The 18,115-nt window shown below is 37.7% G+C and overlaps 1 protein-coding gene across 1 annotated transcript in view; it reads right to left on the bottom strand.

The window, feature by feature from the left end:
* Window positions 1-18,115, bottom strand: part of LOC149966214 (glutamate receptor ionotropic, NMDA 2B-like) — a 111,818-nt gene that overhangs the window by 3,601 nt on the left and 90,102 nt on the right. Inside the window, exons 10-12 of the mRNA XM_090167503.1 lie at window positions 15,772-15,953; window positions 6,991-7,226; window positions 4,407-4,588 (exon numbers count right to left, since the gene is read on the bottom strand). Of these exons, the coding sequence (XP_090023629.1) occupies window positions 4,407-4,588; window positions 6,991-7,226; window positions 15,772-15,953 (600 nt within the window). The remainder of the gene's footprint in view (window positions 1-4,406; window positions 4,589-6,990; window positions 7,227-15,771; window positions 15,954-18,115) is intronic.

The raw sequence follows: 18,115 nt of genomic DNA on the forward strand, positions 1-18,115 counted from the left end.
GATTTTGCCCATCAAAAGAGTTAACTTAGTCGCTAAATCTGGTCTGGCTGGTTCTCAACAACCCTGGTTTTACTAAACGGAATTGAAACCCAGTTTTATAAGCCTCCTCTGAAAAGGGTTCTAAAAATCACTATCCATTTTGCCCATTTCTGGTTTTAACCAAGGATTTTACTTAGTCGCTAAAACTGGTCTGGCTGGTTCTTGGTTTTACTTAGCGGAATTGAAACCCAGTTTTATAATCCTCCTCTGAAAAGGATTCAAAAAATCACTATCCATTTTGGCCATTTCTGGTTTTAACCAAGGATTTTACTTAGTCGCTAAAACTGGTCTGGCTGGTTCTTGGTTTTACTTAGCGGAATTGAAACCCAGTTTTATAAGCCTCCTCTGAAAAGGATTCTAAAAATCACTATCCATTTTGGCCATTTCTAGTTTTAACCAAGGATTTTACTTAGTCGCTAAAACTGGTCTGGCTGGTTCTTGGTTTTACTTAGCGGAATTGAAACCCAGTTTTATAAGCCTCCTCTGAAAAGGATTCTAAAAATCACTATCCATTTTGGCCATTTCTGGTTTTAACCAAGGATTTTACTTAGTCGCTAAAACTGGTCTGGCTGGTTCTTGGTTTTACTTAGCGGAATTGAAACCCAGTTTTATAAGCCTCCTCTGAAAAGGATTCTAAAAATCACTATCCATTTTGGCCATTTCTAGTTTTAACCAAGGATTTTACTTAGTCGCTAAAACTGGTCTGGCTGGTTCTTGGTTTTACTTAGCGGAATTGAAACCCAGTTTTATAAGCCTCCTCTGAAAAGGGTTCTAAAAATCACTATCCATTTTGCCCATTTCTGGTTTTAACCAAGGATTTTACTTAGTCGCTAAAACTGGTCTGGCTGGTTCTTGGTTTTACTTAGCGGAATTGAAACCCAGTTTTATAAGCCTCCTCTGAAAAGGGTTCTAAAAATCACTATCCATTTTGCCCATTTCTGGTTTTAACCAAGGATTTTACTTAGTCGCTAAAACTGGTCTGGCTGGTTCTTGGTTTTACTTAGCGGAATTGAAACCCAGTTTTATAAGCCTCCTCTGAAAAGGATTCTAAAAATCACTATCCATTTTGGCCATTTCTGGTTTTAACCAAGGATTTTACTTAGTCGCTAAAACTGGTCTGGCTGGTTCTTGGTTTTACTTAGCGGAATTGAAACCCAGTTTTATAAGCCTCCTCTGAAAAGGGTTCTAAAAATCACTATCCATTTTGCCCATTTCTGGTTTTAACCAAGGATTTTACTTAGTCGCTAAAACTGGTCTGGCTGGTTCTTGGTTTTACTTAGCGGAATTGAAACCCAGTTTTATAATCCTCCTCTGAAAAGGATTCAAAAAATCACTATCCATTTTGGCCATTTCTGGTTTTAACCAAGGATTTTACTTAGTCGCTAAAACTGGTCTGGCTGGTTCTTGGTTTTACTTAGCGGAATTGAAACCCAGTTTTATAAGCCTCCTCTGAAAAGGATTCTAAAAATCACTATCCATTTTGGCCATTTCTAGTTTTAACCAAGGATTTTACTTAGTCGCTAAAACTGGTCTGGCTGGTTCTTGGTTTTACTTAGCGGAATTGAAACCCAGTTTTATAAGCCTCCTCTGAAAAGGATTCTAAAAATCACTATCCATTTTGGCCATTACTGGTTTTAACCAAGGATTTTACTTAGTCGCTAAAACTGGTCTGGCTGGTTCTTGGTTTTACTTAGCGGAATTGAAACCCAGTTTTATAAGCCTCCTCTGAAAAGGATTCTAAAAATCACTATCCATTTTGGCCATTTCTGGTTTTAACCAAGGATTTTACTTAGTCGCTAAAACTGGTCTGGCTGGTTCTTGGTTTTACTTAGCGGAATTGAAACCCAGTTTTATAAGCCTCCTCTGAAAAGGATTCTAAAAATCACTATCCATTTTGGCCATTTCTAGTTTTAACCAAGGATTTTACTTAGTCGCTAAAACTGGTCTGGCTGGTTCTTGGTTTTACTTAGCGGAATTGAAACCCAGTTTTATAAGCCTCCTCTGAAAAGGATTCTAAAAATCACTATCCATTTTGGCCATTTCTGGTTTTAACCAAGGATTTTACTTAGTCGCTAAAACTGGTCTGGCTGGTTCTTGGTTTTACTTAGCGGAATTGAAACCCAGTTTTATAAGCCTCCTCTGAAAAGGATTCTAAAAATCACTATCCATTTTGGCCATTTCTGGTTTTAACCAAGGATTTTACTTAGTCGCTAAAACTGGTCTGGCTGGTTCTTGGTTTTACTTAGCGGAATTGAAACCCAGTTTTATAAGCCTCCTCTGAAAAGGGTTCTAAAAATCACTATCCATTTTGCCCATTTCTGGTTTTAACCAAGGATTTTACTTAGTCGCTAAAACTGGTCTGGCTGGTTCTTGGTTTTACTTAGCGGAATTGAAACCCAGTTTTATAATCCTCCTCTGAAAAGGATTCAAAAAATCACTATCCATTTTGGCCATTTCTGGTTTTAACCAAGGATTTTACTTAGTCGCTAAAACTGGTCTGGCTGGTTCTTGGTTTTACTTAGCGGAATTGAAACCCAGTTTTATAAGCCTCCTCTGAAAAGGATTCTAAAAATCACTATCCATTTTGGCCATTTCTAGTTTTAACCAAGGATTTTACTTAGTCGCTAAAACTGGTCTGGCTGGTTCTTGGTTTTACTTAGCGGAATTGAAACCCAGTTTTATAAGCCTCCTCTGAAAAGGATTCTAAAAATCACTATCCATTTTGGCCATTACTGGTTTTAACCAAGGATTTTACTTAGTCGCTAAAACTGGTCTGGCTGGTTCTTGGTTTTACTTAGCGGAATTGAAACCCAGTTTTATAAGCCTCCTCTGAAAAGGATTCTAAAAATCACTATCCATTTTGGCCATTTCTGGTTTTAACCAAGGATTTTACTTAGTCGCTAAAACTGGTCTGGCTGGTTCTTGGTTTTACTTAGCGGAATTGAAACCCAGTTTTATAAGCCTCCTCTGAAAAGGATTCTAAAAATCACTATCCATTTTGGCCATTTCTGGTTTTAACCAAGGATTTTACTTAGTCGCTAAAACTGGTCTGGCTGGTTCTTGGTTTTACTTAGCGGAATTGAAACCCAGTTTTATAAGCCTCCTCTGAAAAGGATTCTAAAAATCACTATCCATTTTGGCCATTTCTGGTTTTAACCAAGGATTTTACTTAGTCGCTAAAACTGGTCTGGCTGGTTCTTGGTTTTACTTAGCGGAATTGAAACCCAGTTTTATAAGCCTCCTCTGAAAAGGATTCTAAAAATCACTATCCATTTTGGCCATTTCTGGTTTTAACCAAGGATTTTACTTAGTCGCTAAAACTGGTCTGGCTGGTTCTTGGTTTTACTTAGCGGAATTGAAACCCAGTTTTATAAGCCTCCTCTGAAAAGGATTCTAAAAATCACTATCCATTTTGGCCATTTCTGGTTTTAACCAAGGATTTTACTTAGTCGCTAAAACTGGTCTGGCTGGTTCTTGGTTTTACTTAGCGGAATTGAAACCCAGTTTTATAAGCCTCCTCTGAAAAGGATTCTAAAAATCACTATCCATTTTGGCCATTTCTGGTTTTAACCAAGGATTTTACTTAGTCGCTAAAACTGGTCTGGCTGGTTCTTGGTTTTACTTAGCGGAATTGAAACCCAGTTTTATAAGCCTCCTCTGAAAAGGATTCTAAAAATCACTATCCATTTTGGCCATTTCTGGTTTTAACCAAGGATTTTACTTAGTCGCTAAAACTGGTCTGGCTGGTTCTTGGTTTTACTTAGCGGAATTGAAACCCAGTTTTATAAGCCTCCTCTGAAAAGGATTCTAAAAATCACTATCCATTTTGGCCATTTCTGGTTTTAACCAAGGATTTTACTTAGTCGCTAAAACTGGTCTGGCTGGTTCTTGGTTTTACTTAGCGGAATTGAAACCCAGTTTTATAAGCCTCCTCTGAAAAGGATTCTAAAAATCACTATCCATTTTGGCCATTTCTGGTTTTAACCAAGGATTTTACTTAGTCGCTAAAACTGGTCTGGCTGGTTCTTGGTTTTACTTAGCGGAATTGAAACCCAGTTTTATGAGCCTCTTCTGAAAAGGATTCTAAAAATCACTATCCATTTTGGCCATTTCTGGTTTTAACCAAGGATTTTACTTAGTCGCTAAAACTGGTCTGGCTGGTTCTTGGTTTTACTTAGCGGAATTGAAACCCAGTTTTATAAGCCTCCTCTGAAAAGGATTCTAAAAATCACTATCCATTTTGGCCATTTCTGGTTTTAACCAAGGATTTTACTTAGTCGCTAAAACTGGTCTGGCTGGTTCTTGGTTTTACTTAGCGGAATTGAAACCCAGTTTTATGAGCCTCTTCTGAAAAAGGGTATTCCTACTTGGGATAGAAGGGTCGCTGCAGTTCTTTTTCCAACTCTCTAATTTTTCTCCTTGCCAAGTCCAGCTCCTGCTTAGTCCTCCAGAGCTGGTTGTCACAAACCGGGTCCTTGCAGCGATGAAATTTGATCATGTCCGATGCCTCGAACACTGCTCCTCGAAACGAGAGGGACTTGCCCATACTCTGCGCGGAAAACAAATCAATTTTACCTTTATTACAATGTTTTCCCATCGAGACAGTTCCGCCATCTATCGATAAAATTTAATTCCTTTAAAGGAAATATAACCTCTGGTATTTGGTGATCCGCTCTTGCCTTTGGCTTTAGTAATGTTTGGCGCCACTGTACAGGGTCATAGCCCCCTGTATTAGAGAAGGCCAGGAAATCTAAAATCTCAAGGGGGCGGCAAAAGCTAATAAAGGATGAAAGATTGTCCACTAGGTGACGCTGTTTGGAGGCCTAAAATAAGGCGCGAAATTTAAAGCAAGTGTCGGCTCTAGTATAATTGCATTCTTTATCGACATTTGTCGCCACCGTGCAAATTTAAACAAGTTGATTAGGCACATTACCCAGCATAATTTACCTATATGGCGTGGCAAAAAGCACGCTTTTAGCTCATTGGGTAATCGTAATCACGTATCAGAAAAGACTATTTGTAATCACGCGCTCATTCGACCTCGCTTGGATTGGCTTTTCGGCAAACACGTAATTGTCGACTTGAAAATAAACGATTAAACGTTTTTGAAAGTCGATACTAGGTGGAAGCACCTTCCGGGCGATCTGAGCAACCATAGCTATCTTTGATACATAGACCCAATCAGAAATAACGTAGGCAATGATAGAGCCGACACTTGCTTTAAACACGCGTAAAATTAAAAACTGATTTTAACGAGTTTGAAAGTAAATTTTTGATACCATTGGCCTTCTCTAATACAGGGGGCTATGACAGGTAATTAGGAATCTTACGGGATAGGTATTTATCAATATTATAGTGGGGTGGAGGATTGACTAGGAAGAGGAGCCGGGTGCGATACCAGTTTGTGGCACTGGGTGAACGACTTCCGCGTTGACGTTTGTAGGCTCTGCGGTTTGGCGGATGCTTGTACTGCTTATGTTATATATGAACCTTGTTAGGTTTCCGTTTTTTAAATTGGTTTCGGAAAAATAAAATAGGGCAGCATTGAGTTGAGAATAATATAGAGCCCCATACTGGTTTTTCTGCATAGGCTTCAAGCAGGGCCGGATTACCCAATAGGCTGACTAGGCCTGGGCCTAGGGCACCAAAACTACAAGGGGCACCAAGAAATTTCGAAAAAATTAAATTTAAATTTACTTTTCAGAAAAAAATTATTCCGGAGTAATTTTAGTATATGCGTCCACATTTTTCAATACCATGTAAGGCAATATCGTTTATTAATGTCTACATTGAAATTGTATTTTCCATCCATTTGTCAATTACAAATTGCGGGAGCGCTTCGCTCGATCGCCACGGAAAGGGGCACCAAAATTAGCTTGGGCCTAGGGCCCCACAAGGTCTAAATCTGGCCCTGGCTTCAAGCTTAGCATTAGTGGCAACGGGACTGAAAATCAAGGAACTTTATCAAAGTACGCCTGGCGCCTCCTGTTGACAATATTAAACAGCCTTTGACAGAACCATTGAGTTGGGAATATTAATCTAGAGGTCCAATGAAAACGTCGGATTTCAGTATTTCGCGAAACAAGTTTTTAAACAATAAGAATACTGCCGTCTACTCCCAAATGACGAGAAAACTTTATCATTCTACCCGTGGCGCCGTCTATCTCTCAATGGTTCGTTCAAATATGACGGGTTTTCCGGCAAATTTTTTTTTTCAAAAATATTGGATGGTGCCACGGGTCATATGATAACGTTTTCTCGTCATTTTAGAGGAGACGGCACATTCGTAATTTTCAAAAACTTGTTTCGCGGGGAGCAGATTTGATTGGATCTCTAGATTAATATTCCCAACTCAATGGACACAACATAAATGTCTCGTGAACACGCATGCGCGCGCAGTCTGGAGTGAGACGAGAATGCATTGTAGAAGATGATTTTCCTTGATTTTCAGTCCCGTTTCCACTATGGATAAAATCCGGTCTGGGGCTCTATATTATTCTCAACTCAAAGTAGGGCAGAGTCGAGGTTTCGGACATTCACCAAAAAATTGTACGGGATTTTGAAATCCAGGATTTTAAGATTTCTTGTTGGGTTTGGGATTCCACAATTTCTCGTCGGATTTCATTATTTCTCGATTTCGCGTCAGATTTCTGGCTTTATTTTCCAAATTTAGAGATTTCTGGATTTCTTGTCAGACTTCGAGATTTTGATCAAATCCAGCCTGGATTTCGGATTTCTTGGAAAGTGTACAGGATTTCTCTGAATATCCGACCCCTCGGGCAGAGTTAAATACGTCATAAAGTGAGTTTCCATAAAATATGGTGATCCGTGGATTGGAAACGGAGGAGGTATATTCTATAATTATCTCGTACAAGATCAACTATAGCTATATTTTAAAATTAAATAGACAACATTTAGAGCACACGAAAGACTGGACAAAGGTTTTCTCACCAAACTCATGAGCGTGCAGCAGCCGCCTTTGTCCTGTTTGGCCAAGTGTTTCCGGAAGTAGCGGAAGTAAATGTGTTCCAGGACGAGCAAGAAGACGGTGAACAGGACACCGGACGCGAGCAGCAAGAACGCGGACATGAATTGACTGATCCCCAAATGGTTGCTGGCGTTTCTCTTGTGCTTGCTCGGTTTGCAAGCCCCTTGTAACCAAAACCGTTGGAGACGCTCCAAGTCGCCTGCAAAGACCGACCAGGAAGACAAAGAACCATTAGCAACGGGAACAGAAACGCTACTTAAAAACTTGTTGAGGTTATCGGTAATAGCATAAGCCTATCGAAGGTCCCTTATAACCAAATTTTTGACGATCACATACCCGTTATTAAGAGGTTATGTGGTTATGTTCTCAATTAGGCATTTCCCCAAATGAGTTTCGCGTGTTGCATGATGAATGCGCAGAAGCCGTGCGCGAACGTTTTTAAACTTAGAACCACGCGGGAGAAATCTCCCCCGCCAGAACTTAGCACCGTAGCCAAGGCTTATTCAACATTTTATTGCTTTCAAAGTTAAAATTAACAATTACCTTGGCAAAATAAGTCATCAGAACGTAACCATAGCTATTAGAAATATGAGTTGTGTTGCTGATGGTATTTGTTTTTCAAATTTGAGATTTATACGCGTTTTGTGTGGCATTTATCAACCCGAGCGTGGCTACTCTAACAAGTAAGATGTAGAAATTTGGAAAACGCAGATGGCACTACTGCCCTATCGTCGTACGTTAATTTTCTTCTCGCAAGGACAAAGGCGTTAACACGGGGCCCCTATGGTAGACCTTTTCTTATGATACGCTTATGGTAATAGTAAGGGTAGGGAGCGGTTGGCTCGCGTGGTAGGAAGTGCTTGCCTACGCATTGTAACCCGGATACCTGATTTAAAAAATGACATTAGAAGTCGCTAGCCGCTAGGAGCAACAAACACAACACCCCACACAAGGTGAACGCGGATTTTCTTGTGTACCTTTTTTATTGGCTAGACGCTTTAGCGCCTGCTGCCATCGGAAGGGGAAAATTCGGAAATTGTCTTCCCCTGCCCGTAAAACATTCAGCGTAAAGGCTCGTCCAATGAAATTTGTACACAACACTGCGTTAGCGTGTTTTAAGGCTAGCTGCGTTCTCCTTCTGTTTGTTGCTCTTAGCTAGCAGAGTTGGGAGTAGTATGGAGTCTTGGGTATAGCTTAGCTGATTATTATTTTTTATTTAGACTCTTTGAAAATAAGAAAGAGGTCTAAATTTTGATCTACTAATGCGACTGAAGAACACTGTTTTTTAACCATTTGTAGACGTGTAACGAAAAGAAGCAACTTTTCAGAATTTTTCAGTGCCCGAGAATCATGTCACAGCCCAGAGGAATCTTTCAAGCAAAATACTTTCCATAACTCCACCATAACCTAAGAGACAGTTCAGGAAAAAATATTTTAATAATTTTTACATGAAGGGCTTAACTTGGAAGAAGTAACTTGCGTATGAGCCTAGCTGATTATTACATACGCACGATTTCCACAAGTCAGGGAATTTAAAAAGGTTCTAAAAAGGCAAGGAATTTTAAGAATTTGTAAAAAGTCAGAGAAAAGTCACGGAATTCAATTTCGTCTTGAGACTATTTACTGTGGTACTGTGAAAAATTCTGTTTATTATATAGTACTTCGAAAGTTCCAGATGGTAACTATATTTACAATAATTATATTTTTCGTAAAACATAACATAAAATATATTAAATTTATAATATTTATTTATTTATTTATTTATTTATTTATAAATGCAAAATATAAAGTTAAAAATTGTCTGATTTTATCCTTAAGAAGTCGAGGGAAAGCACATAAAATGGTCATAGACAGGGAATTTTAATCATAAAATATTGTGACAACCCTGATACAACTTCGGTAAAATCAAAAGTTAATAAGGAGGAACTATAGTCTTGGATTGATATCATATTTTAGATGAGTTTTATATTTTTTAAAATGAGCTCTTAAATTGCGCTCGTCCAGCATGTTCTAGTCAAAACTTTGAGGCCTATTTGATAATGCCAAATTAGCAATTATTGTACTTTGATATATTTAACCAATACAAAACAAAAACTACATAAATATTATTATTAAAGAGGACTACTTTTTACGGCGTCGGAGTACACTTGGTGATAAAATCCCTGTAAATAGGTTGCCTCTCCAATATATCATACAAAAACAAAACTTTTTCCCCAAATCGATTTTTCAAAATATATTTAGTCACATTCACACACTATTCATTCTTACATCTCAGCACGCCGTGGCATTTAAAGATATGTTTCACGTGCGTGTTTAAAGGGTTAATTGTGTTGAATTTTGCGTATCTCAAGGTGCTAAATTTGATCCTTATCCAAATTATCAATTTCAAAGATTTTCGAAGGTCGAGATCGCCTTGTTTATAGCAGTTATTTTTTATTGTAAAATGGATTAATTTACGTGCGTTTTTGCCTTGTGCATAGTATACGTTGAGAATTAGAAAATATTATTTTGACACTACATGTTTCTGTGACATACCTAGGGCTACGCCAACGGGGAAATACAAAGGGACATGGACAGGAAACCCGTGGCGGAGGTATAACAACTATCCGATAGGGGTAGGTGGTCGTCCTCCAACGACCCACAGCATTATTTGCCTCCCAGATGCATATTACAAGAGCGCGCCACCCTACGGGCTCCCCGACTTTATTTTCTTTAAATTAAAAGTAGTAGATAAGAAACTCTTAGAAGTACGCGCCAATGTCACCAGATGGCATTCTTCAATGCGCAATAATACCTGACGGCCACATTTCCCCATCCATTCCTATTGATTGAGGATTGTTGGTGTTAGAAAATCAGCCACCCGCGGATGGCAAATCGATTACCATTAGCACGCCATTTTAAACAATCGATTACTGGTAATCGATTTGTCGGTTGCGCTTTATGACGCGCTGTAATCATTTTTAGGGTCCTTGCAAAGGAACCAACTATTTCGTTCTTGTTTTCATTCAGCCAAAGGCTAAAATTGCTTTCGCGAAATACTTCGCCGTTCGACGTTGATAATGTACACAGTGGCGAACCTAGTGGAAAGATAAACAACTACGAAACGGTAGCTAAGGTACTCCATGATTAAATTTAACTAGCTTCTTCAATAAACAAATATAACCCCTCCGCCCGTTGTTAGATGGCGCTACGGAAGATAGTTTCTTAAAATATACGGGTTCTCTTTCAAAATCGGAGCGCCGTGACTAAAGCAATAAACTTGGGAAAAAGGCCAAGCATCGAAGGGGAGGAACTTTGGATCTTCATAAAAGATAATCACGCTTCAAAAGCCCGTTCAATCTTTCCACAATAATAACACGACCTCGTTATTGACATATTCAAAAAGTTTCGTTAAAATTAAGCCTAAATTAACGCTCGCTTGTTCCGAGGAGAAAAACGGGGACCTTAAACAAAAGACCGCGAAAAAATTCCAGAAAAGATGAACGCGATAAATTTTCCGCGCTTTTGAATTTTACTTTGAAAAATATTTAAAGGCAGTTTTTTATTGATAATTTGAAACTTTAAGCTACGAAATTTGTATTAAAAAAAATGCGCCCCGTCGCAAACTGGTCACAAAAGAATGCATGCGCCCTATGTGTAAAGATATAGTAACTAAAAAGCGTTATTTTTAATAACATGTATCCCTATTTTTCCCAGAACTTTCTAGGTGTACGTGAAATCTCCTTTATTTGACATTTAAGAAAGATATTTTCAGCCTTGATTTTTACGAAAAATATGACTGTTCATACATTTTAAACATTTTTCATTTTTTTCAACACTTTTCAAAAAGCAATGAGTTATATTATATTTTAAAGCAAGTGTCGGCTCTAGGTGAAGTAGCTCTTTTTTCAACAGATGTTGCTAGCGTCGAAATCAAAACAAGACGCTGAAGCTACATTTTGACCCAAAAGGTTGTTGTTTACAATATATTTTATATGGGGTATATAATTTAGGTTAAAGTTCACTAAGTAAAGTAAAAGTGGTCTAAACATAATACTCTTCGTTATTGTTTCGATATTTTTAATTTTAGCTTCCGTTCCCATTAATAGATGGCTCCACGCTCTCCACGAAAGTCATTTTTTTCGAAGATTCGGATAGATTCATGGCCTTTTCATAATACAGGTGACAATGATAGAGCCGACAGTTGCTTTAATATTTCACTGAACTTTTAATTTTTTGAAATACCTGGTAAAATTAAAGTCCATACATTTTCTAAATGATAGATTTTCAAACCATTTGAAAAAAAGCAATGAATTCAATTACATTTTAATATTTCAGTTATGTTCCCTAAACTGTTATTTTTTTTAAATCCCTGATTTTGTAGCTAAGGTAATTGAAAAGAGTAACGAACCTATTTTATATAAAATAATCCCCATTTCGCGATTATTCGAATTACTGGATTTTGGCATAAAGTTTTATCTAGTTCTTTTAAATTCGGGCTTGGGAGAAACTGAATGAAATTTGTTTCGGAAGGGTAAAAAAGAAAGTTAATGAATTGTATCCTCGGGGGGGAACTACCTTCTCTAATTTCTTTTACCAACAACGAGGAAAAAGATTCATTTGTTAAAATTACTTTCACCCATTTTTCTAATTTCAACTTGATATTTTTCGTTTTAAAAATTCTCTTTGTGCTAATGAATGTTTCCCGAGCGAACTTCACCGACCAGGTCGGGAAAAAACCTTGTTAACTAGCGATCTGAGCGTTTTCTAATGTCCCCAAATTTTAGAACAATGGAAAAGTTTGCATTCTTTTACATTAATTTTGGTTACATTTTTATTTTATATAGGCTATACCAAGAATTTAATTAGGCAATACGCTGTACCATAAGTAACGTAAAACCTATAAGTATGTCAATACGTAATAAGTAAACATAAGTCTATAATATTTTCCAAAAGTTTGTCACTTTCGGGAATATTTTACTGAGAGCTAGTAACGGAGTGACGTCATCACATTAAGAAAATCTCCTCCTAGCGAGGCGCTGTCAAAGGCTGCGTGTGACTCGTTAGCAAGCGGACCCAAATTTACCACATCGTAGCGGATACAACAAGCGCGTGAAAATTGTTACATTAAAACGCCGGTGTGGCCCTCTAATTCGTAAAACAAAATTAAGGAGCATTTTCTTTCACGCGCCACACCAAAATTAAGGAGCATTTTCTTTCACGCGCCGCACCATTTGCGAGATTTCTCGCGTTAAAAAGGATACAATTTTTCTTAATACCTGTACTACAACTAATTATGCCAATTAACTTTGATAAAAGTATTCCTGGTTATTATTTTCATTTAGTTTTTGTGAAAGTTATTAGATTTGAATATTGAAATTAAGCTTTATAAAAATCTACCAAAAGGACATTAAGAATCTAATTTCCACCCTTCAACAGAAGGGTTTGATATGCAACGAGTCAAAATTTGCATTTATGTTATTTTCCCCTCAGAAACTAAGAAACAGCACTAATCCCATTCAAACTTTAGGCGCAACAAATATTCAAAGAGTCCAAAATTATAAGTATTTGGGTGTCAACGCCTTTGGCTTCTCTATCCACTGTATAATTGTTTATATATCAAATCTAAATCTATTTTACATAACGCTTTGGTTCAGCCACTATTTGATTATGGATCATTGTTCTATAACTCAGCCACCCAAAAAAATCTTAAAAAATTACAAGTAATACAAAATAAATGTGCAAAATATATTTTAAAGAGAAATAGGAGATCATCAGCTACAGATGCCAGAAATGAATTAGGATGGATGAATTTAAAAAAGAAATATTTATACAATCTATGCATAATCATGTTTAAGATAAAAGAAAGCCAGAGTATGCCCTTTATTTGTTTACAAATATTAATCACAATACACGTAACTTTCAATCTAATTTTTCACTAACTTATAAAGAATCTAATATTACCGACAAAAGTGTTCAAATACGTGGCATTCGTCTATGGAATTCTCTGCCAAACACTGTTAAACAAATTAATAGTTCTTTTTATAAACTAACGTGGCCTTCTTGTTGAAATGTCGCTCTTACGTCACAGTCTCTTACTTTGACAAGCCTACTATCGCGCGCTACAGTCGCGAGGAATATAGCTTTTTCTAGAGCGCGTGCAAATCGCTCGTGCGAAGAATACACAAATAAAGCTGGGTCTTGTGACGTAAGAGCAACATTTTAACAAGTTGGGCAAGACCACTTTTTATTTTATAAAATCAACAATTCCCTGCCGATGTTTAAAATGGAAACTAAGCGTTTTTTGGAATCCTTGAACATTTAGTTTTTAGTTTTAGTTTTTGAAATTTAATTTAATTTAATTTAATTTAATTGTGACGGACTCCATTGTAAACCACAGCTTTATTGATCTGAATTGGAATATCCATTAAAAGCTTTTATTATTATTATTATTATTATTATTATTATTATTATTATTATTATTGCAAATTTCCCAACAAATAAAGAGATTAGTGGTTTAGCCCTCTCCTTGGACGTAGCTTTGATTGTACAAAAGTTTCAACCCTTTCTCGAAGTCCTCTGAATAAGGCTTATATCTCAAAGATTCCGGTTATTATGGGCCAGAAATTCTTAAGTTTCAGTTCGAAATAGCGGTTTAACACCCACAAAATAAAAATTCTATAATTTTCAAAAAGGGAGTTGGATTTGTGTCCTATCCACCAATCCCTTAGAAATTAAAATTCCTTAAATCCCTTAAAAATTAAAAATCCTCAAATACCTTAAAAATTAAAAATCCTCAAATACCTTAAAAATTAAAAATCCTCAAATCCCTTAGAAATTAAAAATCCTCAAATCCCTTAGAAATTAAAAATCATCAAATCCCTTAGAAATTAAAAATCATCAAATCCCTTAGAAATTAAAAATCCTCAAATACCTTAAAAATGACAAATCCGTTTATAATTGAAAAATCATCAAATCCTGGTAAAAATGCATTGGATTTGCAGACCCCATAAATTTGTTTCTAAATGTCTGACCCCTCGTTTGGTTTACAAAGAATATACAAACGTAAATAGTTTTTGAACAACGGATTCTATCTCTAAACAGACGAAAATCTAACGGATAACTGAATTTCCCGAGTTAGTCGCTAGTTCGCTCTATTGTCCCCGAAAAGACTAATTGGATTACGTATCAAACTTTGCTAACTTTTAAATATCAACATTTGATGGAAGTCATTCTTGGTCGACGTCAAAACGTCCAATGGCCGAGGCCTAGCTCAAATTAGGGCCCTTCGTAATTCCGCTCTTTTGGCTTTGAACAACAATTTGAGCACGATGTTTAAAATTACCCGCCCCACTCCCGTTTTCGCGGTTCCCCTATTTGTCTTTGTAACGTGCTTTTCTATCAGGCGTGCCTAGTCCAGTACACCTCCGCCTCGTTTCTAGCTTTCCGAATTTCCAGCCCTTGTCTCGAAAACTAACTCCTTATTTCCCGCACCGCGCACGTAGGCGCGCGCGTCTGCCGCTGCTACCGCCAGGGGGAACGACGGAGAAGCTTCCGTATCGATAGTGGCGACTGTGTGATCAAAGAGTTAGCCAGCTAGCTTTCTTTCGCGAGTCCTGTTTTATTTATGTTCGGCCGAGCGCCCAGAGATGGCGCTACTATACCCGCATTAAATATGTGACCGGGTTTTCGGAAAAAGCAATATATAAAGAACTCGCTTGATCTAAGCCTTGGTCTACTGCTTTTATACGAAGCATTCCTCTGGGAACTTCAGATTAAAGGGAATAATTTTTCCGGTGGCAATTTTTGGGAACGGTAAAAGACGGCTCATATTTTTTTGCCGCGAACCAGAATAAGTGGGCGAAAGCAGCGCCTTCAAGTGGAATAAGACGGGTTTATCTTTCCGCCGTTTGTTGAAAGACATATTAGGTTTCTGAATTTAATTAGAAATGGTAATCTTTCTATTTAATCATACGTTAATATTTTCCTTAATTACGACATTTTCTATACAGCACAAGAGAGCTTTTTACCCAAACATCTATTGTTAATTTCGTCGCCGTTTTGCGTCCGCTTAATCTCGCGTTTCCCTTAGCCAATTACATCGCTTCGCTAAAAAGTTTTAGTTCTGTAATAACTTCATTCCAACACTGACTATCAGTGAAATAGTTTTCAACAGACATAACTATGGACTACTATTATAGACTTATGGTTCTGATTAACTATACGAACAGTTTTATCTAAAATTTATTTTGTGTTGTTACGGGTTCTACTTTACCAATAAAACTAAATAGAAGAAAGTTAAACCGCAATAGAACGAGAAGGGGTACTTTGAAATTTAAACGTATTAACAGCCATGTGATATTGAAAACTTTAGCAGTATAGAAATATGGAAAGAGAGTGACGTTTTAAACCAAATAATAAATTTAAACGAATAGTTTTATCTAAGCTTTATTTTGTGTGGTCACGGGTTCTACTTTATCAATAAAACTAAATAGAATAAATTTTTCCATAAAGCTGGTGGAACGTAGAAATTAGACAGTATTAACCGCGATGTGATAATCTAAACTTGTAGCTGCAATCTTTCTACACTATTTCAACAAAATAGGAAATTTAGAGCAATAGTTTTATCTAAGCTTTATTTAGCGTTGTTACGGGTTCTACTTCATCAATAAAACTAAATTGTAGAAATTCAAACATAAAGCTGGGTACGAGAAGAGGGTAAAAAAATAAACGGTACTAAAGTCAATTTGGGAATGGAAACTTACCGTTTTCCTTGTACTTAATCATCCAGTGGTTGAACAGGCTCAAATATTTGGACTTTTTGGGCATTGCGAATCCGTAGCCCGTCATGGCGTACCACGAACCCACGGTCAAAAGTCTGCATTCGTTGTCTTGGCCCACCAAGTAATCTAATACTGTGGCGTCGTAGATGAAGGCATCCAACTCTCTAAAGTAAAAACGAATTCAGGTTAATTTATCTCTTTTAGCCCCATTTCTGCCATTTATACTCTGAAATCCCCGAATTTATTTATCCTTATTAAAGTTTCCACTCAAACGCCCTCTAGGGAGCCACACTGCGAATAAAAAAGCCAACCACTTGAAACGAAACCATTAGGAAAACCCTCCTAAATACCGAGTCTATCCCTTAATACCCACAATCCCCCCAATTTCCGAAAACCCATAATTCAAGCTTTGACCTTGAAAAGCGTAATATATATTCTTTTGGGACTTGGTCTGGAATGAAACGGATCGTATTACTCAGTAGGCTAGACCGTGTTGTATATGTGCATTTAAAGTGACGTCATAGACACTCTAGTGGAAGCAGAACATTCACCGTTACCTTTGATATATTTCGAGTGGAAACACTCTTAAAATTTTATTTTATTTATACAGAGTATCCTAATAAAACGACTATTTAACCCACTGTCTCCTCAGCAAGTGCCAACTGTTAAAACGTAACCTAGTCTATAGATCAGAACTTTTCCAAATACGTTTCCCAACGCCATCTGTTGAAACGTAGCCCAAAAATTAGTTGACGCCAGTTTTTGGAAATAAATTTATCAGCGCCATCTGTCTCTAGGTAGCTGAACCAGGCGATAAAAAGTGCAAAATTATCGCTAAAGTGGAACCGGTCTGATCTCATAATGTATACATAATATCAAGTACGGTAATACTCTTTTCAGACAAAACTTAGAGAACAAAAGTTAATTTTTAAGTCTGTGTATGCTAACTGCAAAATGTGTTGACTTAAATGAAACGAAGCTTATATTGTGTTCGTCTGTAGAAAGTATCAAAGTAAGGATATAAAACTCGATAAAACTGGCCATATTGTAAGCGCCATCTCGGTTTTACTCGACAAACAAACAAACAGACAGTGAGCACTCGTTTAGAAAACACGTCGCTTAACTCGATCTCAACCGAGTATTCCCGCCTAGAAAATAAAACAGCCTTATATCAGAAAAGAGAGCGAAAATTTCCTTCTACTTCGCTCCATAAACGCGGCTGCGTATAGACTGCGAAAGCTTTTTTAGGGTTGCCCTAGGTTACGTCAGGAATGTTCCCAGGTCCCTCCAGAACACACCGGCTACTCTATACCGAGGGCCGTCCTTATCAAATCCCTCTTCGCCCGCGATACCGGGTTAGACTCGTCCGGGCGAGTCTCGACCTGTAAAAGGACGAGGGGGGGGAGAGAGATAGAAGATAGCGAGAGGGGGGAGGGCTGAAGATGAGGATCTGGAATCGGGGACAGAAAGGTGATAAAGTCAAACTGGCGCGGGGGCCTTGAGCCGCTGCCTGGTGGGATTTGCCTGGTGGGGTTGGAAGTGGGGGGGGGGCTAAGAGAGTGAGGGGGGAGGGTAAACATAGAGAAGGATGATTAGAGGCAGTGCAACAACAATAAATCAAAAGAAAAGCTTAGGAAGGAAATTCGGGTCAGCGTCTGATGATGGATCTTCGGGTGCTCCGATTACTTTAGCGTGTTCAGACAGGCCCATTCCCCCCCTCGCTTCCGACCCCCTCCGTTCATTGCTAAATTCTTCTCTCGCATTTCTGCGCCTACTAAAGTGGCTGGGGAGCCTCTGGTTTCTGTTGCCTATTTTCCTGGCTTCTTGAAGAAGCTTTTTTTCTTTCGTTAAGATATTCCAAATAACTTTGAAGCTATCTTTTTCGCTCCCGTGGAAAATTTGTAAGTATAAGAAGATTTTTGGAGAGAAATTTGATTTGGATGGCGGTCACGGCTCAAAGGCGGTTGCGTCTGATGATGGTAAAGAGGGGGGAGAAGACATTTAGCTAATTTTCGTGATTGTTTCTCTTATTTATAGCTGTTTTGGTTTCTGGTTGCTTTATCTTAATTGCTAACTCATTTCTGGAGTTGGGTAACTCACAAATGCTAGTTTTCGGAACATTTCGTAACTATATCTTTAATGAAAAAAATGAAGTAATAGATGTTTCTATAAAATAAAATGAATAAAAAGTTTAAAAAAAATACAATATGTTGCTCTTAAAGCAAGTGTAGCCTAGGTGAAGTAGCTCTTTTTTCAACAGATGTCGCTAGCGTCGAAATAAAAACAAGATACTTAAGCTACATTTTGACCCAAAAGGCGATACCTA

Source organism: Leiobunum rupestre, chromosome 1, assembly GCF_980474605.1.
Source record: "Leiobunum rupestre chromosome 1, qqLeiRupe1.1.hap1, whole genome shotgun sequence".
Classification (NCBI taxonomy): domain Eukaryota; kingdom Metazoa; phylum Arthropoda; class Arachnida; order Opiliones; family Sclerosomatidae; genus Leiobunum; species Leiobunum rupestre.